At 45.2% G+C, this 24,104-nt stretch overlaps 1 protein-coding gene across 2 annotated transcripts; it reads right to left on the bottom strand.

Annotated features, from left to right (window-relative positions):
- Window positions 1-3,619: 3,619 nt before the first annotated feature.
- Window positions 3,620-22,669, bottom strand: TBC1D20 (TBC1 domain family member 20). 2 transcript variants are annotated; one of them, XM_061437149.1, is made up of 8 exons: window positions 22,436-22,669; window positions 14,473-14,658; window positions 12,242-12,322; window positions 8,483-8,669; window positions 8,224-8,325; window positions 7,153-7,294; window positions 6,161-6,348; window positions 3,620-5,902 (listed from the first exon to the last, which is right to left on the bottom strand). In XM_061437149.1, the coding sequence occupies exons 1-8, from the start codon at window positions 22,503-22,505 to the stop codon at window positions 5,647-5,649; spliced, it is 1,212 nt and encodes a 403-aa protein (XP_061293133.1). In that variant the 5' UTR covers window positions 22,506-22,669; the 3' UTR covers window positions 3,620-5,646. The 2 variants fall into 2 exon arrangements, with proteins under 2 accessions (XP_061293133.1, XP_061293134.1); XM_061437150.1 differs by lacking the exon at window positions 22,436-22,669 and adding an exon at window positions 21,982-22,299.
- Window positions 22,670-24,104: the final 1,435 nt, after the last annotated feature.

The following is a 24,104-nucleotide window of genomic DNA, read 5'->3' as shown; positions in this document are numbered from 1 at the left end:
ACCAAGTGCTTGCTCTCACCAGCTCCTCCAACCTCCCTCTCTTGCCAGGGCCTGTCTTGACCTTGGTGAACCGTAGAGGCCTGTTGTGGAGCAAAGCAGACCACTCTCTTGGTGCACAGGTACGAACTACTAAGCCCCAGGCTATAACCAGTCTCCCTAGTCTTGTTTTATAAACTTGAATTGGTCGCCAGTATTTTTAAATTGAAGATGCTACATTAAAATCTAGATGTCCAACTTCTCTTGAAAAACACTGAAGCTTGGTAATCTGGGTCCTCATTTCCACGTGGCAGGTCCAGATCACATGATGTTCCCGATCCAGCTCTCCGCAGTCCTTCACCCCTAGCGCTTGTCGCACCACACTCCCAGTGCCCTCGCACCATTCTTTTGGCATTGAGTACTAAGAAATGTTAATGAAACGTTTCTTTCCCCGTGGCTGTATCAAAAAAGTGAGGACAAGAGGGAAGTGGGAACCGCATGGGCCGCATCTTTCACTTGGCCCACTCCATCTGCACCAAGGCAGGCAGCGGGTTTATGTCTGCTGCAGCCAAATTGGGGGGGAGGGGGGGCGGGGGGCGGCCAGGAGGGCAAATGAGATGTTGCAGGGCTGTCCTGGGGTTCTACCTTCCAGCACCATACATCACATGCCAGAGGGTGAAGAACCTAAGATGGGCAGGCTCACAAGTGCTCCCCACTGCTGTCAAATGGAGGCACCACCCTCTCCCAAGGAGTCACTGCAAACAGGGCCCTGGCATGAACTCTCTGGGGCAGACTTGAAACCAAACCCACAGGCTTTGGACTCAAGCCATCTACCTGAGGAAGCAGCAGGAGGTCCCAGATGTACTTGTGTGACGCAGTTTTTCTCTTCAGGGCCAGTGGAAGCACACTGCTCAGATAAAGAGCAGCTGCTGATGTGGGCAGGAAGTGGTGAATGGGCCCCACAGCCTGTGTCAGAGTAACACATGTCTTCTTCTAGTGTCTGGGGCTGCCATGAAGGCCACTCACTTAAAAAGCAGGAAGCTGGAGGCAAGCCCACAGCCTTGCCAGCTCACAAAGGCTGCTTGACAAATTCCAACCGTATGTTAAGTCTGGAGAAAAGGGCCTTTGAGAACTGGAAAAAAAGCAGCAGGATACACCAGCAGCAAACACGGAGGGGACGGTAGGGCAAAAGGAAGAACGCAAGCCAGGCTGGGCCTCAGGTGCCATCATCTGGTAGTTGTATTTGGCAGGAGCTTCTGGCCTGTTCTTCCTTCCAATCACCACTTAATCCAGGGATGAGCTCCCGGGGCCCAAGCGCAAGGCTGAATTAAGGTGTTTATTGACCCATATATGTTCACGGAAATGAAATAAAAATACTTGTACAACTTCAGTTTGTAAGATGTTTTCACAAACGTCAGTTCATTAAACCAGCCATGGTGGGATGAGACTATCTCTCTTTTACTGTCACTGACAATGAGTTTGAGAGATGTAGTGCCTCGGAGAAGCTCACATTGCCAACGAGAGACACATTTGCCATCGTGTCACCAGTCGCTCTCTCCAAACTGAGTTTTGGTCATGGCCCATCCTCACCCTACAAATTGCCTACAGAGGGAGTCCCAGTTGCTTTCCACAGATCTCAAAACTCTCCTCCGCCTGAGCCCCAAGTACACTTCCACTGACAATGCACACTCCCATCTCTGTACAAAACACCCACACCTTTTATTCAGCTGTTATTTTTAGTTTTCCCTTCAGCCTTGTGTGTTGTGCAATACTTTCTGATATCACGCTTCCCCAATTCTCCAACATCAACTAGGTGTCCAGTAATTCAATCCAGTTCTGACACTAACTACCTGGGAAGTTAGCATCAGATGCCACAAGTTAAAGGGCTCAGTCCCACAAGGCTGTCCCATTTCAGATCCAGTAGCAACTGTGGTGCCCAGACCACCTACACTTCTGCCTGGTCAACTACAAGTTCACTAGTTTCCACAAAACCCTCTCAGGTTCAGTAATTCGCTGGAAGTGTTCACAGAACTCAAGAAAACACTTCACTTACATGTACTGATTTCCTGTAAAGGACACAACTCAGTAACAGCCAAGTAAAAGAGATGCATAGGGCAAGGACTGGCGGGAGGGCTGCAGTATTCCCAAGCCGTCTCAGGCCATGTGATCCTCCCAGCACTTTGATGTATTCAGCAACCCAGCAGCTCTCTGAATCTCTGAACCAAGAGTTTCTGCAGCACTCAATGTCCAGCCTCCCCTCCCCTCCCAGGAGGTCACTGGTGAGGCTCAAAATTCCCACTATGTAAATTGGTACAGCCACTATGGAGAACAGTATGGAGGTTACTAAAAAACTAAAATGATCCTGCAATCCCACCTGTGTATATGACCAGGGGAAAAACAGGATCTGAAAGGAAATACACACCCCAGCATTCATTGCATCACTGTTTACAACAGCCTAGACATGGATGCTACCTGAATGTCCATCAACAGAGGAATGGATAAAGAAGACGTGGTACATGTACACAATGGAATATTTCTCATTAAAATAAATGAAATAATGCCATTTGCAAAAACATGGATGGACCTAGTCACACTGAGTGAAGCAATTCACACAAAGGAGGAGAAATATGACATTCCTCATATGTAGAATCTTAAAAAAATGATATGAATAAACTTACTTAGAAAACAGAAACATACAGACTTCATGAACCAGTTTATGGTTGCCAGGGTGGAGGGGTGGGGAGGGGGGAAGGGATAGATAGTGAGTTTGGGGTGAACAGGTACACACTGCTGTATTTAAAATGGATAACCAAGGCCCTACTGTATAGCACATAGAATTCTGCTCAATGTTTTGTGGCAGGCTGGATGGGAGGAGTGTTTAGGGGAGAATGGGTACATGTATATGTATGGATGAGTCCCTTCATTCTTCACCTGAAACTACCACGTTGTTTGCTAATCAGCTATACTCCCATACAAAATAAAGTTAAAATAATTCCCCACCATATAATCTTTCTGGTGTTCTGTCCCATCCTGAGGCTATTGAGGGGTCCAACCTTAACTCACCTCAATATCAACCCAGTTGGAATCAAAAGGAAATCATTATGAACAACAAAAGACACCCCTATCACTCAGAAAATTCTAAGGCTTTTAGGGGAACTGGTGACAAAACCCAAATATTTATTTCACCACACATACCTTTCCTTCAGTTTTCCATTTATCAAATTTCTCTTTACATTTAATCAACTATGAAACTGCCACTGAAAATACATTGCTCCTTCAATGCAGCTCTCTGGGGAGCTCCCAGAGGCAGGGCGGTGTCCTGGCCAGCCCTGTATCCTCCATGAGTCAAATCAAAGGACAGCATGGGTAGCTGGCCTATGGTGGCAGGACACAGTCAGAGAGCCAAGTGATGCCTGCTCAGCCTTCAGCCCCTTGTCTCCCTCTGGGGCTAAGGAAACAGTAAACCCAGACAAGTGAGTTCTTGCCTCAGGTGAAAGAGAAACTGTTTCAAGTTCTCCAGGTAAGTCAAAGCCAACCAAGAGTCCACGGCCTAAGGCACAGCTCCAGGTCAGGGGTGGAAGGACGGAGCATCCAGACGTCTAAACCCAGAGCCACTCCAACAACGGAAGAATGACAAGAGGGGTCAGTAACCACATATGGCTGTTTATTTCATACAGGGCTCTGTACAAAATATTTACACATATTCTTTACAGAATAGTAAACCACTTGAAGGTAAAAACACTTTCTTCTCATTGGCAGGGGCTAATCCTCATGTCAGCAAAGCTATAAATCCTAAGAACTTTCTCCTTTCTAGGCCACAACAGAAGCAAATGCCACCTGCTTTCCTGGAATCCAAAAAACCGTGGCCTTGGGACTCTGATCACATGCACCTCCCCGCTACCTCTTCCCCATCACTTCCCTTCAGTATTTACAGACAGACCCGAGAGTTTGTGGCAGGAGGGGCCGATGCTGTCCACTTGCAAAGGTGATAAGACAAACCTGCTATAGAAGACTGGGAACACCTGTCACATCATCTAGATCTTGGAAAAATTCCCGCTGTCTTGATAAATCTACCTCTTTCTAGATTAACCCATCCATATCATGCTAACCCCAGATGGGACTCCTGCTATGGAGAACGATCTGTTGTTTTTGGTTGTAAAGTGCTTAGTGTAACTCATGTAAGTAGATGCCTCTCCTAACCACTCTGCACACCGTGAGAACATGGGGAGGATGTGGAGGTCTGGTGTGGTGGGAGGAAGTGCTTCTGGCACGTTTAAGAAAATACTTGCCAAGAGAGAACAGTGCCCCAGACAGACCAGGAAAAGAAAAGTACATGGCTGCTTCTTACCATACACCCCAGTTCTTCAAAGCAGCAAAAGGCACTTTTTTCCAAGCCACAGTTAATCTAAAACAAACCTAGGTTTGCTTACACGAAAAGCTGTATCAGAAGAACTGAATATGCATCGTGTTCCCTAAGGCCTGGAGAGTCCCTAGGAAGCCTGGAGCAGTGGGGCTGGCTGTCCTAGGCTCCCACCACATGCTTCAGGCTGCAGTTCGTCCCTTTCTGGGTGCTGACAAGTTCCCAGTGACATTTCCAACCAGGAAGGAGAGACCAGCAGCTGAAGAGATAGGTCAAATGCAAAAAACAAAGCCAAGGTGATGACTGGATGCTGATCTGGGGGTAGAAGGGGGACTGAAGGAAAACATGAAGGAAGGAAGGGAAGCTAGGGAAGCTAGACAGGAAGTGGGCACTGTGAAAGTGTGGGGCTGTTTACAAACAGCAACTCTGGCGGAAGTGAAATGTTAAACGCTTAAGTAGAAAGGAAACCTCAGGGTTTTAGAAGCTCATCGTTCGGATGAGAACTATTTTTTTTTCCATGAAGGAACTATTATTTTAAAAGTGATGGTACTTTACATATTGGATGTGTGTAATTCTAAAAATAGTAGTAAATGTACATTTTTATAACCACTATGTGCCTTGTGGAAGAGTAACAAGAAAAAAAGGGGGGGGCAGGCAAAAATTGGCCTATGTGAGGGGTCCTAATACTTAACATTCCTTCCTGTCTGACTGGCAATGCCCAAGTGATTTCTAGGCTGAAAATAGGTAGGATTTACCTACTAACCTAGTTCACATGTTTCTCTAAGATTTCTGACCAGCTTGGAGCTATTCTTAAAAGGGGCCAATCTTGCTCCCAGGCCAGCCTCCTCTGCCCCTTCCCCTTCATTTCAAGGTCTGACTAAAGCAGCAGCTACATCCTTCTTTGTTAAGCTGAAGCAGACAGACTGGAGGAGCCGCCAGGAGGGCATTCAGTGGTCCAGTTTACTTACTATGAGCAGCCAAGACACTCCCCAGTGACCAGGCCCAGAGGGTTCCAACGGCACCCAGGAGCTGCAGAGACCCATTTCCTTCAGCAAAAGAGGAGGCAGCGGGGAGCTCACTCAGGCCACAAGGGAGAAGAGTTCTGTGCTCAGGTCCCCGAGTGCCCAGCGTCACGCAGGCTCTGCTATTGGCCTCTGAAGCAAAGGCATCCATGGACAGGAGGGAAAGGGTGCAGGAATAGAAAACCCTTGACTGAAACCCTTTTAATAAAGGAAATTCCACCCCCTCCCATCTGTCCATGGAAGGGTGAGACTGTGACGTCATGTAAGAGGAAGTATCTTCTCTGGCATTTAGGGAAACAGCTGCAGCTGAAACTTTGGGGCCCACTCCAAGGCACTTTTCACCACGGCTAGGGCGGCCGCTCCAAGCGCCACTGTCAGCCCCATCACCGCCAGCTTCACAAAGCGGTTGGTCCTTGGTTTGGTCAGGACATCTTTTGTTCGCTCATCAGGCCGCAGAAGTCCCCGAAACCGCTGCCGCAGTACCATGTCAGGCCTCTGCTGTGCTGACGCCAGCTCAAAGTCTTTGAACGTAGAGGCAGCCGTTCTGCAGAGGGGAAGGAGACAAAAGGGAATGGGATGAAAGAAGAAGGGGGAAAAAATGGACTAAATAGTCTGAGGGCAGAGCCACCCACTGCTCAGAAAACTCTTCTTGATCAAGACCCATGAAGTCTCAGGTGGGGATTCTGTTGGCATAAGCGGATCTCTGGAAAAACCACTCCCAGCCCTGTCCCTACCAGACACAATCTTCCATCACTTTTGCTAACAAACACCCCTGCACAACCAGTGCCTCAGCACCACTCACTTCTCGGCTTGCGGCTGGGCAGCTGCCTCTCGAGCAAGTTCGGACGGGGGAAACTGAACAAAGAGGTCTCCTGCTCTACTGATCAGTGTCTCATAGGGCAGGTCCTGAGGGATCTGGGACAACAGGTGGTGGACCGAGGCCATGTCGCAGTCACAATCCAGGACTTCCTGCTCTCGATACAACACGATCTGTGGGGAGCAAGGCCTTGCGTCAGAGACCAGAACATACAGCAGCTTGGCCACTTCATTTCATTCTCCTTAGAGGTAATATAAATTGGTACCAAACAGGGCTCACCCAAAATGTTCAGCAAATTCCTGTACTATCTGGGAAGTGATGCTATACTTATCTGAGTGCTTTTCCCAATGGGCTAGCACTTCCTGCTAGAGGCAAACTTCCACACCATGACAGGAAAGGCTGACAAAGGAAGGAGGATTTTTAGGAGGAAGGAAAGGAGAGATTACTGGAGATACCTACAGCTCTAGCACAGAAGAAATGGTTCAAAACAGTAGAAAGAATGGTCTTGCTCCCTTTAAAACACAATGAAGAACACCCCCTCCACCCTCACGTCTGATAGTTCAGGCCCCTCTAATAACTGGAAGCCCTCATCCCTGACTAAAAGCCATTTCAACTTTCCATCATAATATCATGCCTCTTCTTAAACCCACTTGGCCATTTGCACTAGCTCCAGGAGCTGTCAACACAAACCCTGATAATTCACAATGCACATGAGCATTTTAAAGGTTCAGAAGAATCGAACAGTAAAAAAAACTAACAACTCTGTTTAACCAGCATTTCCCAAACTTATTTTTATACATAATATTTTTGACTCCCATGACTCTCCCAGTAACATTCCAAGAACAGTGTCCAGGACACCAGCCCAGGAAGTGCTGTCTTTTGTATCTTTCCATAATCACCAGGTTTCCTTTTAGGGAAGATGATCAAGCTGGACTGGGAGACACACGCCAAACTGCTGGCTCATGGTCTGTACCTACCACAGCTGCAAAGTAAATGGGCATCAGCGGGTGGCAGGCCAGGAAGAAGTCGTATAACCGCACGACGTGCCTGAAGTCAGACAGGACGTGCCCGAACCAGGTGATAAGCCAGCTGAGCGCAAAGATGGTCCCCACCTCGGCACTAGGAGCAAGGGAGTCCAGATGTTAGGTTCCCTGCTGAGTCATCCTGTCCCTCTCCCTGGGCCTTCTTTGTCCTCAGTGCTGTATGAAGAAAGTAACTGGGGAACATGCTTTCTGGAAAATTCAGCTGCTGATAAATTCAGTATCTTCTCCTCACAAAATATTACAGAAAGTCCTTGCAACATACTCCACATCATGGCACTAATACCACAGTAGGGTCCTGGTTGGCCTTATCTCCTTGGGTGCTCTCATCATGGCCAAGAAATGTCAACTCCAGGAACAAGAATCAGCTGTTTTCAGAGAACTACACCATTTTCCTTCTGGGAAAGTCACACCCTTTTGGGGGGGCACAGGCAACTATTCTTAGGCTTGAAAACATAACTGTATTAATTGTATAGTTAACATGAGATGACTGAAATACCTTAAGACACAGGTGTTTTTTTTTTTTTTTTTTAAGAGAGGCAGGTATTGGCCAAGGACACACTTCCAACTAAACAGAAGAGAAAAATCATACAAGAATTGCAAAGAAATATTTCTTTTCCTTGGTGTATGGTAAATAAAACAAGCTACAGATGGGGTAGGGTCCTATAGGACTCTGTACTTCCGTTGTAGCAATAACCTCAAAGTTGGTATGCTTAGCTCGCCCACCTCTCTCCACTAAATGTAAACTCTTTAAGGGCATGGGCTGTGACATCTCCTGCATTCCTGGAAGAGCACAGCACACAAAAGTGTTCTAAGACTGTGCACAGAACTGAATTATCTAGATTGCTGGTGACTGGAAAGGACAACTCAGAAGAACCTAACACTAATCAACATAAGATGATGATGCAACTGAGCTAGACTTGTGAGGAACAAACAAAGGAGCAAGCTGAAGAGGGGTGTCTGTGTGTTCGCGTGCACGTGTACACGTAAATGTAGACACATATATACCTCTGCATGAAGTCATGGAGTTCTGGATTCACCTGGTCAATGATGGGCATCAGATAGTTTAATATATGCTTGGTGTTGTCCATTGTTGGGTCCATGAAATCCCTAGAAGACATTTCAATGAGCTTGGTCAGACCAAACATTTGGATCAGGGTTGGGGGGCAGTTGGGATTGGGGTTCAACCCACTGAAAACACCAACTAGAAAGCGGGCTGAGGAGTTATCGCTGGGGGGAACTGTCTTCTGCCCTTTTGCGCGGGTACCTGAGATGGTGGGTAGACAGCTTCTCTACTAGGGATGTTGCCAGCCTCTCGCCGAGCACCAGCAGAAACGTGACCACGATGTCGTGGTAGCCCTGGTAGTAGTGCAGCTGCGGGTTGCGCTCCAGGATGAGGAGGATGATGTCGATCAGCTCTTCCTGCAGCCCTTCTCTCTGTTCTTCTGGCATGCCTGGGAGAGGGTAGTGGGGGGGAGACGCACTTGAACAAGGCAAGCAGTCTAGTAACATGGAGGTAAGGAAGACGGTAAGCTGTGGATATGCAGACAAACTGTTTAATAAAGTAAAATAACTTGGCAACACATTCATGATCCATATACTGTTGATAGCCACCTGGCCATGTAGGAAAGAACCACAGACTTGGAAACCTTCCAGTTGGGGAACCCAGCCAACAACACCATCTTAACCAAGTCAGCACAGGGAGTGATGCCAGCAGGGGAACCACTGGACAGCATGTGCCTCTTGATGTGCTGGGGGGAAAAGAACTCAATATTGCTTCAGTGGAATTCCTATCAAGAGTGCATCACCTGAATCTTGCAAGGAGAAAATAAAAACTGAGGGGGACTTTATAAAGTAACAGGCCTGTCTAAAATACAAAAGAACAAGTCCAGACTAAAGGAAGCTGAAGAGATATGAAGAATGAATGGAAAATGCACTTTTCTCTATAAGGAACATTATTGGAATAAATGGCAATATCTGAATAAAATCTGCAGATTAGACAGTAGTATTTTTTGTTACTGATTTTAAGTGTGACTATGTAAAAAAGAATTGTGTTTTTAAAAAACACACAGTGAAATATTTAGGGATAAGGGGGTACCATATATGTAATTTATTCTTAATAGCTCAGAGGAAAAAAATGTGTGTATGTATGGTGAAGGAGAGAGAGAAAACAAAACTAAAGCAAATCTAGTCAAAGGTTGATGTATAAAGAAATCTGAGAAAAAGCTACCTGGGGAATTCTGTGTCCTATTTTTGCAGCCTTTTTGTAGGTGTTCAGTTCAGTTCAGTTCAGTCGCTCAGTCATGTCCAACTCTTTGCGACCCCATGAATCACAGCATGCCAGGCCTCCCTGTCCATCACCAACTCCTGGAGTTCACCCAGACTCACGTCCATCGAGTCAGTGATGCCATCCAGACATCTCATCCTCTGTCGTCCCCTTCTCCTCCTGCCCCCAATCCCTCCCAGCATCAGGGTCTTTTCCAATGAGTCAACTCTTCGCATGAGGTGGCCAAAGTACTGGAGTTTCAGCTTCAGCATCATTCCTTCCAAAGAAATCCCAGGGCTGATTTCCTTCAGAATGGACTGGCTGGATCTCCTTGCAGTCCAAGGTACTCTCAAGAGTCTTCTCCAACACCACAGTTCAAAAGCATCAATTCTTCGGTGCTCAGCCTTCTTCACAGTCCAACTCTCACATCCATACATGACCACAGGAAAAACCATAGCCTTGACTAGACGAACCTTTGTTGGCAAGGTAATGTCTCTGCTTTTGAATATGCTATCTAGGTTGGTCATAACTTTCCTTCCTAGGAGTAAGCGTCTTTTAATTTCATGGCTGCAGTCACCATCTGCAGTGATTTTGGAGCCCGAAAAATAAAGTCTGACGCTGTTTCCACTATTTCTGCATCTATTTCCCATGAAGTGATGGGACCGGATGCCATGATCTTCGTTTTCTGAATGTTGAGCTTTAAGCCAACTTTTTTACTCTCCACTTTCACTTTCATCAAGAGGCTTTTTAGTTCCTCTTCACTTTCTGCCATAAGGGTGGTGTCAAAACAAAAAATGTATGAGATGTGTGCTCCCCTCAGAATCAAACTAAATATCATAGGAAGTACTAATCTTGACCCAAAGATGCAGGTGGAAACAGAGGAGCTGGTCTCAGGAGCTCTTTCAGTGCAGGCACCTAGTCTGGCAGCGGTCAGCATGGTCCCTCAGCTCTTCTGGCTCTTACTATAAAAATGTCAACCCTTGACACACGTGTGCACCCATGGCGGATTCATGTTGATGTATGGCAAAACCAATACAATATTGTAAAGTAATTAGCCTCCAATTAAAAAAAAAAAAAAAAGTCAACCCTTGGCCTCATGACCTGTTTTAGGAGGATGGCACACAACACAGCTTTCCTACACCATTAGGTTTTCCAGTCAAAAGCAGATCTTGTGAGAGAAAACAGCTAATGCAAGGGCCCAGACTGAACTTAAATACAGGTTTTTAGGCGACAGTGACGCTCATCTCTCATGCACTTTTACCCATCCCTTCTCTAAAAGCATACGGTAGAAGATAAAGAAGAAAATGGGAGTAAACCAAGTACTGTGGTCAGGTAAAGTAACGAAGCAGTGAGAGAAAAAAGTAAGCCTTCTTTAAATTTTCAGTATAAAAGTGGGCAGCTAAGTTCAGAAGAACATGAATGTAAAAAGAATATGAAACCACACGGACAGTTCTGTCTGGAAGAAGAATATCCTGGACTGATATCACATAAATGGAAGAGGGATAAAGGGCTCAGAAGGAAAACAGGTTACACCCAGAGAAAAATGTGAGATGCGTCTGTCCTATGTAGTCTCCTCAAGACCAGAGGAACAGGAAAAGGGGACTGGATCACAGGTATGTGTGTTTATCAAAACCCAGATGGCAAGCTACTGGCTACACAAGAATTACAAGAGCCTTTCTGGGAACCATGATTGTAAACAGGAGGGATGCCCTCTAACAGACAAAATCCAATGCCAGAGCATGGGCTCAGAAGAGTGAGGCAATGGGTTTTGAGACTCTTGTTCCCTCTAGCAACTCTCCTCTCTTCAATTCAAGGACTTAGAGGTGGAGTTGCGAAAGGAAGGGAAACAGATGAGGTCTGCTACCCAGTTCCCTTCATTGTGAAAGTGGAGACAATTGTCATTCTTAGTATTTCTGGGAATGGACAGACAATTTTAGTAACAGACTCTTTAAAAATGTGGTGATTGGCCTTCATTCTAGTCCAAGGCCCCGGTATATGTATATGCAAGATTGTCTGTTGTTGTTTAGTCTCTAAGTCGTGCCCAACTCTTTTGTGACTCCATGGTCTGTAGCCCTCCAGGCTCCTCTCTCCATGGGATTTCCCAGGCAAGAATACTGGAGTGGGCTACCATTTCCTCCTCTAAAGGATCTTCTGGATCCACTGAACCTGAGTCTCTTGCAATGGCAGGTGGATTCTTTACCACTGAGCCACCAGGGAAGCCCACAGGCAACATACCGCTACTTATAAATGAAGGTATTAACAGTTCCTGTTAGTGACCACTTCCAAACCAATCTGCTCTTTAAAGTCAGACTGATAGCTCTAGAAATCCCTATAAAGTCTCTTCTGTAGCTCTAACGGGCAGGGGGAAAACCCTCTTCTCTCATTTACCACCTCTAAGCCAAGAGAAATTATTTTGGGCTCAGTGTTCTTGCCTGGAGAATCCCAGGGACGGCAGAGCCTGGTGGGCTGCCGCCTATGGGGTCGCAGACAGTCAGACACGACTGAAGTGACTTAGCAGCAGCAGCAGCAGGCCTTCACAGTGGGGTTCTGAATGGACTGAGTCAATGAGAGAATGACTCAGCAGACTGGGAGCACGACGGATCCCTAAGGAGGAAGGGTCCTGGATGTGGCCATGTTCTGTGCTAGGATGTAAAGGTCTCGGGACAAGCAAGCCCAACAGAGTAATGTATCTGCAAACGGACTGAAGCCAAACCTCCCAAACCTCCCCCTCCCGCCCCAAAGACCACCAGTGTGTCTCACCAGGCGGGAACCGCCGTAAAGACCGCCGGACGTCCAGGAGCACTTGTTGGTAGTCCTTGCTCATCTGTCGTAGGTTTTTCCCTATTGGAGGAGAAGAAACATGTTATTGTAGGAATGTCTGGGAACCAACAGCAGGAGCAAGACATCCTGGCATGACACAAAAGGCCTGGAAGACATACTCAAGGCTTTTTCCTGAAGTGGACATGACTCAAGATACAACTTTTGGAGAGGAATCCCTGGTTTAGTTCCAAACATGCTGTTTTATGCAAGTCATGATGACCGTGAGAGGAGGGAAGATACACTATCCAAGAGCAGCGGAAAAGTTAGGAGGCCAGCACCCACTATGCGTTACTGGGAATCACTCTGAATTTCAAAGTTCACATCTGTAAAATGGGGATTATTCCCTTCCATGTGTACCTCTCAGATTACTGTTAAGCATCAAGTAAGATCATCAATGTGGAAACCACAGACCGCTGGAAAAACTCTAACATCTATAAAGTGTAGGAAGATTGAGCGGTTCAGAAAGGAGTATTAAGATAAATGTACATGGAGAAGAACCTAAGCTCTCTTAGCCCTGAAATTCTAAAACTAAGACACTGGTAACAGGAGATAGTACTTGTGTTCAGTTGCTAAGCCCAACTGAAAGCAAGGAGGCAGACTCCAGCTGTTACATATATAACAAGTATACATCTCCTTCATAATGGAAATCAAAACTTACCAGAGGAGCCTGTAGAATACAGACTTCATCTTAAAAAGATAGAAATTTGGAATTTGACAGAACACCATCTCAGGATTTAGAGTGTGAATATGGCAATGCCTATTCCTTCCAACAAAAGATCACTGCTCTGAGGCCGCCCAGTTCCAAAGACAATAACAAGTGGCGACTTAAAACATCTACTTGGCCACACCATGGCACTGTAAACTTTTTATTGGCAGTGGCTGTTTTAATCATCTCTGGTACCTAGCGCACATTAGGAGCACAACTGTGTGTGCGTGCTCAGTCACTAAGTCATGTCCTGCTCCTTGCATCGCCAAATGAAACAAAGAATCCCCAACACCTGGATTTTTGCCAAACATAGTAGGAAAGCAATAAATGTAGACTCAACGAATGACAAAGTGGATTCACTGTTTTCTGTACTTTCTTTTGTATTCTGCAGTGCAGTCTAAAAAATTCTTTTTTTCACTACATAGGCCTTGTAGATAAAGTTAAGTACAGTTAGTTGTCCCTTGGTATTTGAGGGGGATTGGTTCCAGGACCCCCAAGGATAGCAAAATCCACTGATGCTCAAGTCCCAAATATTAAACAGTTTAACATTTGCACATCCTCTCGTATACTTCAATCACCTCTAGATTACTTTCAAACCTGACAGAATGTAAATGCTATGTAAATAGCTGCCAGAGCACAACAAATTCAAGTTTTGCTTTTTGGAAATTTCTGGAGGTTCCCGCCCGCCAGAATATATGTGCCAGGTGGAATGTAGGATCCTAGTTTCCTGACCAGGGACTGAACCCATGCTGCTGGCACTGGGTGTGTGGAGTCTTAACCACAGGACCTCTGCAAAGTCCTTCCAGAGTACTTCTGATACATGGCTGGTTGAATCCTTGAACTTGGAGGGCTGACTGTAACAGCTTTTCACAGAATTACAGAATTTTAGAATTCAAAATAGTCTTAGTATTTCCCTATAAAAAGTCTTTTTTGTTGTTGTTTTTAAGGACTATAAGAGGCATTATATCTCTGTAGAACCCCATGTTTCTCAAATGTCCATCTGTATCAAAATTATGTAGGATTCTTGCTAAAATAGATTCCTGCAAACTTACTTCTAGGTGAATATAAACTGGAACATGCATTTTGTGTTGTGGCTGCACTGTGTGGCTTGCGGGATATTAGTTCCTGGATCAGGAATGGAACCTCGGCCCTTGGCAGTGAAAGCATGGAGTCCTAACCACTTTACCATCAGGGAATTCCCAGAATATGTATTTTTAATAAACTCCCCTAACTAGCCAATAATCGCTCCCTCCTTACCTAATAAAAGCTCATTCCATTTTTAATTGAAATTTTATTTCGCAGTTTGGTCTTATTTTCACAGTAGGCCCAAGCATATCCTAAAACGTTTCAGGTGTTTACATGTCTACTCTTGGTTTGAAATTAGCATAAAAATTAAAGACCCTGAAATTCTTTTTTCCCTGCCTCCTAGACAAACTCCCATCACAGCACTTCTTCCCCTAACTACCTGATATAGGAGGTGGATCATTGGTGTTGACATTGAGGAGCTTGGGCCACACTTTCCGCCTGATCTCATCAGTCAGGAGCCCTCCTTCACTGATAGCCATGCGTCTAAGGGCAGCCACATCAGTGGGCTCACTGTTCAGAGCCTGGTAGATCTCTGCCACTTTCTTTTTCCTTTTGGCATTAAAGTCTGCAAAACAGAATGGAAAAGGGCATTAGGCACATATTTACCGTGTGTACATTTTCTGTTCAGGGCTCAATCTCCTTAACTTGGTCTGAAGTAAGGTAGGTATATTTAAAATCAATTTACTGATGAGCACGGGGTTCCCAAGTGGTGCCAGTGGTAAAGAACCTGCTTGCCAAAGCAAGAGCCGTAGGAGACATGGGTTTGATCTGTGGGTTGGGAAGATCCCCTGCAGAAGGAAATGGCAACCCACTCTAGCACTCTTTTCTGAAAAATCCCATGGACAGAGCCTACAGTCCACAGTCTAGAGGGCTACAGTCCACAGGATCTCAAAGACACGACTGAAGCAACTCAGTATGCACACACACACACTGATTAGTATATATAGTGTGTGAAACACTAAGGAGACATACCATATAAGTAACAAAGAAAAAGGAATTATAGTAAATGCTCAGTACATTTAGGCATATCTAATAGCCACCATTTATGTTTTCCTACTGTGGTGTTGGAGAAGACTCTTGAGAGTCCCTTGGACTCCAAGGAGATCCAACCAGTCCATTCTGAAGGAGATCAGCCCTGGGATTTCTTTGGAAGGAATGATGCTAAAGCTGAAACTCCAGTACTTTGGCCACCTCATGCGAAGAGTTAACTCATTGGAAAAGACCCTGATGCTGGGAGAGACTGGGGGCAGGAGGAGAAGGGGACGACAGAGGATGAGATGGCTGGATGGCATCACTGACTTGATGGACGTGAGTCTGAGTGAACTCCGGGAGTTGGTGATGGACAGGGAGGCCTGGCATGCTGCGATTCATGGGGTCATAAAGAGTCAGACACAACTGATCGACTGATCTGATCTGATGTTTTCCTAAAGAATGCTGTGCTTCATTAATGCTAAACTTCACAGAGCATTGTTGTTAAGTCAACTCTGCGACCCTATGGACTGCAACACGCCAGGCCTCCCTGTTCCTCACTATCTCCTAGAGTTTGCCTAAGTTCATATCCATTGAATCAATGATGCAATCCAACCATCTCATCCTCTGCCGCCCTCTTCTTTTGCCTTCAAACTTTCCCAACAGCAGAGTCTTTTCCAATGAGTCAGCTGTTTGCATCAGGTGGCCAAAGTATTGGAGCTTCAGCTTCAGCATCAGTACTTCCAATGAGTATGCAGGGTTGATTTTCCTTTGGATTGACTGGTTTGATCTCCTTGCTGTACCTGGGAGCTCAAGAGTCTTCTCTAGCACCATTAGAGAAAGCATCAATTCTTCAGTACTCAGTCTTCTCTATGGTTCAACTCTCACATCCATACATGACCACATCTCTCTTAATATAATACATTTTCTCTGTTATTTACTGAGGAAAAATGTACATGCATGTCACCAAAATTCAGTATTACATTTTTAAACAAAACCACATGTGAAAAAAGCCTCTGGTTACATGCTAATACAATTGGAAAACATCAGAATCCCATGGAGGTATTTTCAAAAGCAGAATGTCAAAGGGCATACTTGGGACTCCAGTGTGGCTAGTGGTAAAAGGGGCATGCTACTGGTTCTCAAGAGCCACACTAATCACTGGTAATCAAAAAGGAATGTATTACGCATCTTACATCCTCATGTGGTAGTTTGTTATTTATACACAGGCATTTTGCTGTGTTTAAATTACTTTTTTAGGAGACTGAGAGTTTGTGGTTAATGTGCATCATATTATAATTGGCTCTGTTTAAAATAATGGGGTAACAGGCTCTCAGAATTTTCATGCAGAATGTTTACTTCTAGGAACAGCAAACACAAGAAAAGTTAAAACTCTTCAACCCACTGAAGAGATGTCACATAGCAGTGCACTGTAATCGTCCGAAAAAAGGTATGTGCAGACACCAACAGCTCAGACAGCTGTGGGTCAGGCAAATCTGAGAAAGCATTATGGAAAAGTGAAATTTAAAAAGAAAGGGGAGGATTCAGAGAGGCGAGGAGATGACCAGAAAGGCTTGGAGACAGAAACACAAGCCTTTTCACTTAACAGTAAATGAAGTCATTAGGAAGTATTTATGTAGCATATACGAGGGGCAGGGCATTAATGTTAATATAAAGTAGAAGATAACACTGGAAGGTAGGTCAGGCCTTAGAAAGGACTAACATCAGAATGTAAGTGAGGTTTTTAGGACAGACACTAAGCAGCTTTCCTCAGTTATGTTCTATTCTGAGGCAACAGTATACAAACTGTTTCCACGACAAAGCTGCATATTGTTAACACAAATGAAAGGTGTAACCTTTCGTTTCATTAATCCAGTAACCCTGGTTACCCATCTATGAGCTGTGACATAAACTTTATAAACTCAGGCACCGACTGTTTTGAAGTTCCATGCAATTGGAGATGCAGATAGGACAGGATGCTTTTTCACCCAGGTAAACCTGTTCTCCTGGCTAGACTGTTGTTTTCCCTGGTGACCTAGTAGGTGAATCTGCTCCAGGCAGTCTGAGAGATTTCTAGTTTACATCTATAGTTCCGGCATAACTAATTGTTCATAGCAAACCCCTCCTCCCATCTGCACTCCCAGAAATGTCCCAGGTTGATGCTAAATTCAATGGTTACTCTATCTAGAAATCAGGAAAAACCAAGTCCCAATTCCCAATCAATCAGCACAGCACCAACTATAATAAAATGTTTATTTATTTACAAGGTGCTTCAAGCTCTTGGCTTGGACATGTCATACCATCCATCCATGCACCTACCTGTGCATTAATGTATCCATTCATTTATCAACCTGTCATTTAATGAGCAACTACTCATAGTAAAGCACCAGGCTGTGCTGTGTTGTGCTTAGTCCCTCAGTAGTGTCCGACTCTTTGTGACCCTACAGACTGTAGCTTGCCAGGCTCCTCAGTCCGTGGGGATTCTCCAGGCAGGAATACTGCAGTGGGTTGCCACGCCCTCCTCCAGGGGATCTTCCTAACCCAGGGATCGAATCCAGGTCTCCCGCATTGCAGGCGGTTTCTTTACCGTCTGAGCCACCAGGGAAGATCATGAATACTGGAGTGGATAGCCTATCCCTTCTCTAGGGGATCTCCTCGACCCAGGAATTGAACTGGGATTTCCTGCATTGCAGGTAGATTCTTTACTGCTGAGCCACCTGGGAAGTCCATATAACAACACAAGCTGAGACAAAATACGAGCAGGAATTGAATTTCTAGCAAACAAGAAAATAAGATTAAAAGTTTTTTAAAACTTAGAGTGTTCTTGTACTTTGTACTTTCTACACATCACAAGTTAAGAACACTTAAATGGTAATACTAAATATTTTTTGAGGTATCTGATATTTAGAAACCTTATTAACCTATTTGGTAAGAGTTTGGAAATTTTCCCTCAAAATTTTTTTGACATATATCCACCTTGCCCATCTTTCCACTTAAGCCATTTATTCAGCAATCTGGAGGAAAGGAAAACCAAAAGTGTCAGTCTCTCAGTTGTGTTCAAGTCTTCACAACCCCATGGGCTGTAGCCTGCCAGCCTCCTCTGTTCACAGGATTTTCCAAGCAAGAATACAGTAGTGAATTGCCATTTCCTTCTCCAGGGGGAAAGGAAAACCACTGCTTAGGTCTTAGGGGAGTTAACACTGTTTGCAATCAAGTGGATTTGCAGTGTGTGTTAGTCGTTCAGTTGTGTCCAACTTTTTGCAACCCCATGGATTGTAGCCCAACAGGTCCCTCTGTCCATGGGATTCTCCAGGCAAGAATACTGGAGTGGGTAGCCAGTCCCTTCTCTGATCTTCCTGACTAGGGATCAAACCTGCATCTCCTGCATTGCAGGCAGGTTCTTCACCGTCAATTTTAACTATTTCTGAACCCAAATCATTGCTCCAATACTTATTTCTCTCAAAACTCTGTTTGGATTCTATTTAAATCCTGCATTTCAAAATTTACTGCTGTCATCCTGATTCTGATGCCCTGTGGGAATTCAATACACATGGGCAGAATAGAATAAATAATTTAACTTAGCTACTGTTCCTCTGGAAAAACTGGCCTTTAGTAAATGGCATTATTTCCCCATATTAATATTAATATTAAGAATATCCTCACTGTAGGGACTTCCCTGGTGGTCCAGTGGCTAAGAATCCATCTTCCAATGAGGGGACACGGGTTTGACCCCTGGTCAGGGAACTATGATCCCACATGTCATGGGGCAACTAAGCCTGTGTGCTGCAACCAGAGAAGCCTACATGCCACAATGAAGAACTTGTGCTGCAATTAAGATGTGATGCTGTCAAATAAATAAATAAAATTTAAAATTAAAAAAATAAAAGACAATACTCATTATATAACTCTAAATAGATTTATAGGCACTTTGGCCTTTTTCTAAATCTACTGGTGATTCCCAGGGTAGAATGCTGCTCAACTGCAGATTTTAGCTGTTGTCTGTTCAGACCCCAACATCACCTTTCTCAATCCCATATTTAAGTGATCAAATGTTAGTGGAAGATGAAGAAGGCACTCCTGTGTGTGCCACACACACAAACAAATATTTCATTGCACTTAATGTACAGGTTTTGATTGTGACATTAAAAAGGTAGGAGAAAACAGAAAAAAACTTAAATGATCTGGAGAAGTATAAATTACATAGTGGTAAGGTCAACTGTGAGACTTTACACAATGAGGGAGAAAAAGTTAAGCGGAGTCTTAACCAATTAATCTACACATACCCTCTTTGCTGCAGAAGAAGAAAAAGCATGGAAAAAGGTTAAAATAACTTTCTTCCTCCAGGGGATCTTCCCAATCCAGGGACTGAATCTGAATCTCCTGTGTCTCCTACATTGGCAGGTGGATTCTTCACCAACTGTGCCACCTGGGAAACCCAATGTCTAACTATCTATTTTAAGATAAATTTTACATATGGATTTTGGGGTAGGACACATTTCTGGACTTGAGAATGCTTTATTTGGCTTTGGGATAAAAGCCTACATTTCATCTGCTGATTGTATACATGTAATTCAAATCCCCTTGAATCCTTTCATCTCCAGTTTTGCTCTGCTTATATGAGATGTACTATATATTCCAAAGCTGGTATCTTCCGAACTCCTTTATAGTAAAAGGTCTTGGCTTTCACAACCACAACAGAATGAAATGACTATCCTACAACTGGCTGCAAAATATATAAGACACTGCTATAAATAAATCCCTGCTGTCTGAAAATTCATTCATTCAACTGAGGAAAAAGGAATGATATTGGCACTACCTGACCAGCTCTCCATTAAAATGATCATTTAAGTAAGGGGCACTGAAAAAGAAGTTCTTAACAATTCTGATAAGGATGACTGAGTCTGTTATTGTCTCAAATCTCTCCCTACTCTGGCTATGGAACTCAAGTAAAGATTTCTGTTTCCTCAGAGCAACACGTATCTTCAAAAGCATCTGGCTTGGGAAACAATATACAGTTAAGGACAATAGCAAAAAATGAGCACTAGCTACGCTTCCTCCAAAAGTTTTTCCACGCCAGCAAAATACGTATCAGTGATTTAGATCAGGTAAATGAGCTACACACTTAATATGCATCTTATGTGCAAGAATGAAATTCCATACTGATTATTTGGTTTAAGCTTGCATATCAAGAAAGCTTTACAGACTTTAAACAGAAGTTAAAATTAGCAATGCATTGTTGCTGTTGTTTAGTTGCTTCAGTCATGTCTGAGTCTTCCGCGACCTGTGGACTGTAGCTCCCTAGGCTCCACTGTCCGTGGGATTTCCCAGGCAAGAATACTGGAGTCGGTTGACATTTCTTTCTCCAGGGAATCTTCCCCACCCAGGGATCGAACCTTGTCTCTGGCATTCCAGGTATATATTCTATACCACTGAGCCACCAGGGAAGCTCCCTTAGGGCTTAATCAAAATGATGGAAGAGCTAGTCAGAGAGCCTCCCAGATAGACAGACACGCCCAGCTCCACTCCTTGAACTCCTAATGTTGATGCTAGAAATTAACTTAAAATTTTCTGCTAACATAAAAAGAGAACTACAGTGGGAGAGGAAAACCTAACCTTATTCTGATAAAGTTTAAGTGTTAGTCGCTCAGTCATGTCCAACTCTTTGTAACCCCACAGACCCTCCAGGGTCTTCTGTCCATGGAATTCTCCAGGCAAGAATACCGGAGTGGGTTGCCATCCCCTTCTCCAGGGGATCTTCCCAACCTAGGGATCCAACTTGAGTCTCCCGCATTACAAGTGTATTTTTTTACCATTTGAGCCACCAGGAAAGCCCTATTCTGAATAAGGTTCCCATCAAAAATAAACAAAAAAGAAACTGTTTTTGGAGGTCCCAATTAGTTTCAACAAACAGTACCCAAATTAGTGTTGATTCAGCAACTACCTGAAAAATAAAGACAAGTACATATGAAGAACGACTGCTCTACCCACTCCTCCAAATGGAGAAAAATAGAGTAAACCAATCCCATCATAACGTCTACAAAGGAGAGTTAACAGTATTAGTAACCTCTCCAATTTTCCAATATGATGAAAATCAAAACAAGAAAATCAAAACACCAAAAAAATAAATAAATAAAACTCCTCTCATTTCTAAATTCCTCCATTTATCCAGAGAAGCAAAATTCAGGACACTAGAGGATAAAGTCTCGCAACCTAGGCACAGTTGCACTCCAACAGGTCACAAGACCCATATACCACTTGGGGCAATGACCATTATGCCATGAGAACAGATGTCATACAAACACCAGGAAAGGGTTACAAGGCCAAAGGGCCCAGAGGAGTAATATGAGGCGTTAGCTTCATTTCCATAGAGGATTACAAGAGGAGAAAAAGGCAATAACAAAATGAACTCAGAGAAACAAAACTTGGGTTGCACTGGTGGTTGGTTCTGCTATGGGAATCATCCATCAGAGGATGGAAAACTGGGAAAGTTACCTTACTCTTTCCCAGAGGGCAAAGAGATTATTTCACCTGGTACAGAGTAAACGTTAATAATTTTAACTGTCATGTATTAACCAGTAGGTAAAACATATTTGAAAACATAGTGCACGATGAAACTGTTTCATGGAAATGAGTTTAAGGCAGTATAAAAAATAACTTGCTTTTTACACAATTCAATAATATTAAAATAGGCGGAATAGGACGGGGACAGAGAATAGATTGGCAGTTGCCAGGAGCTGTGGAGAATGGGGCCTGCGGAGGGATGGTCTCTCTTTTTGGCATTAAAAATGCTGTGGAATTAGAGACAGTGCGATGGTTGCCCCACCTTGCAAAAATTACTAACAACCACAGAACTGTACACTTTAAAGGGTTAATTTCACGGTAATTAAAAGAAATACGTGTCCAGCGCGTCAATCCAGACCTCGACGACCGATGAATGAAGTTTGGAAAACTGGCCTGACCACTAGGGAGGCGGCCCCGGGAGCCTGCGGACGTGGCCGGACAGTCTCGGCCGGGAGCGAAGCTTGGCCTCGGGTCTCAAGGAAGAGATGGGACGTGGGGCCCCCGCCGTCCTTCCCACTAGGGGGCTCGGGTCTGCCGCCAGTGTTCCTCCGGTTCCCTCAGCATCCGCTGACCGCCCCCTCCGCCCAAACTGCAGGCTCTCTTCCCCTTCAGACGTGACCCAGGCCTTCAGTCTCTTCCTTTTTCGCTGTCCCGACCCTGGCCGGCGGCCCTGGGCACACCCCGCGCGGTCGTCCCGGGCCCCCCTGCCTGCGGCCCCCGCCTCCGGCAGCTGCCCCCTGCCCCCCGGGCCGCCCCTATCCCTCAGGCCGTCCTCGCAGGCCGCTCCTCGGCGCCCTGGCCGGCTTCCGTACCTCCCTTTTCCGCGCCGCCGTCCCAGCGGCCGGAGGTGGGGCCGTCACCCCGGGCACTCCGGAGGGCCATGTCCCGGGGGCCCGGGCTCGAGCCCGAGCCCCGGATGGTGGCGGAGCCGACAGAAGACGCGGCTTCGGCCGCAGGTTCCAGCGCCTGCTCCGTGGAGCGAACTCGGCTTGGTCAGCCCGCGGCGCGCAGGCCTCCCCGCGCCGCCCCGCCCCGCGCCGTCACGTGACCACCCGCTACGCCGCGCGGGCGGCGGCAGAGCCGCGGCTGTCACCCGCGCTGGTGCGCAGGCGCCCTGAACGGCGAGAGAAGAGTGCGGGGACTCTGCCCCGGAGAGTTTGTTCCAACTGAACTTATAGAGCGTAGCAGTCTTGAAGCGATGTGTTCAGGAGCAGATTTTTATCATTTCTTTCGGTTTTCTTTATCTGTAAAATGATATGGATGATTATAGAAGTACTGCACTCAGAATAGTTCTTGGGAAAGTGTTTAAAACACCATCAAGAACATAGAGACTACTGGTGGCGCTAGTCTCTTCCCTGGTGGCTCAGAGGTTAAAGTGCTACCCGCAATGCAGGAGACTTGGGTTGGATCCCTGGGTCGGGAAGATCCCCTGGAGAAGGAAATAGCAACCCACTCCAGTATTCTTGCCTGGAGAATCCCATGGACGGAGGAGCCTGGTGGGCTACAGTACAAGGGGTCGCAAAGAGTCGGACACGACTGAGCGACTTCACTTTACTTTCTTTCAGCGACTTCACTTTACTTTCTTTCCCTGGTGGCGCTAGTGGTAAAAGAACCTGCCTGCCAATGCAGGAGACGTAGGAGCCGGGTTGGATCCCTGGGTGTCATGTCCATCCTGTGCAATCCAGCATCACGGTCCACCAATCATATTTTAAGTCCTTTTTAAAAAGGTCCTCTGAGTAGGTTTCAGGAGCAGTAAAGACTGAAGTTTTTCCCCATGGAAAAGAAATGTAAAAAAGCAAAATGGCTGTCTGAGGAGGCCTTACAAATAGCTGTGAAAAGAAGAGAAGCAAAAAGCAAAGGAGAAAAGGAAAGATATAAGCATCTGAATGCAGAGTTCCAAAGAAGAGCAAGGAGAGATAAAGCCTCCCTCAGAGATCAATGCAAAGAAATAGAGGAAAACAACAGAATGGGAAAGACCAGAGATCTCTTCAAGAAAATTATTGATACCAAGGGAACATTTCCTGCAAAAATGGGCTTGATAAAGGACAGGAATGGTATGGACCTAACAGAAGCAGAAGATATTAGGAAGAGGTGGCAAGAATACACAGAGGAACTGTACAAAAAAGAGCTTCACGACCAAGATAATCACGATGGTGGGATCACTCACCTATAGCCAGACATCCTGGAATGTGAAGTCAAGTGGGCCTTAGAAAGTATCACTATGAACAAAGCTAGTGGAGGTGATGGAATTCCAGTTGAGCTATTCCAAATCCTGAAAGATGCTGTGAAAGTGCTGCACTCAATATGCCAGCAAATTTTTAAATACTCAGCAGTGGCCACAAGACTGGAAAAGGTCAGTTTTCATTCCAATCCCAGAGAAAGGCAATGCCAAAGAATGCGCAAACTACCGCACAATTGCACTCATCTCCCACGCTAGTAAAGTAATGCTCAAAATTCTCCAAGCCAGGCTTCAGCAATACG

This window comes from Bos javanicus, chromosome 13, assembly GCF_032452875.1.
Source record: "Bos javanicus breed banteng chromosome 13, ARS-OSU_banteng_1.0, whole genome shotgun sequence".
Taxonomy (NCBI): Eukaryota; Metazoa; Chordata; class Mammalia; order Artiodactyla; family Bovidae; genus Bos; species Bos javanicus.
This window is presented reverse-complemented; position numbering and strand designations above follow the sequence as displayed.

Coding starts and splice junctions, on each gene's coding strand:
- TBC1D20 (XM_061437149.1), bottom strand. CDS start 22,505: ATGGCCCTCCGGAGTGCCCGGGGTGACGGCCCCACCTCCGGCCGCTGG. Junction 8,670..12,241: donor TTTACGGCGGTTCCCGCCTG/GTGAGACACACT, acceptor ACCCTCTCCCAG/GCATGCCAGAAGAACAGAGA. Junction 7,295..8,223: donor CTCCATGACTTCATGCAGAG/GTATATATGTGT, acceptor CCTTGCTCCTAG/TGCCGAGGTGGGGACCATCT.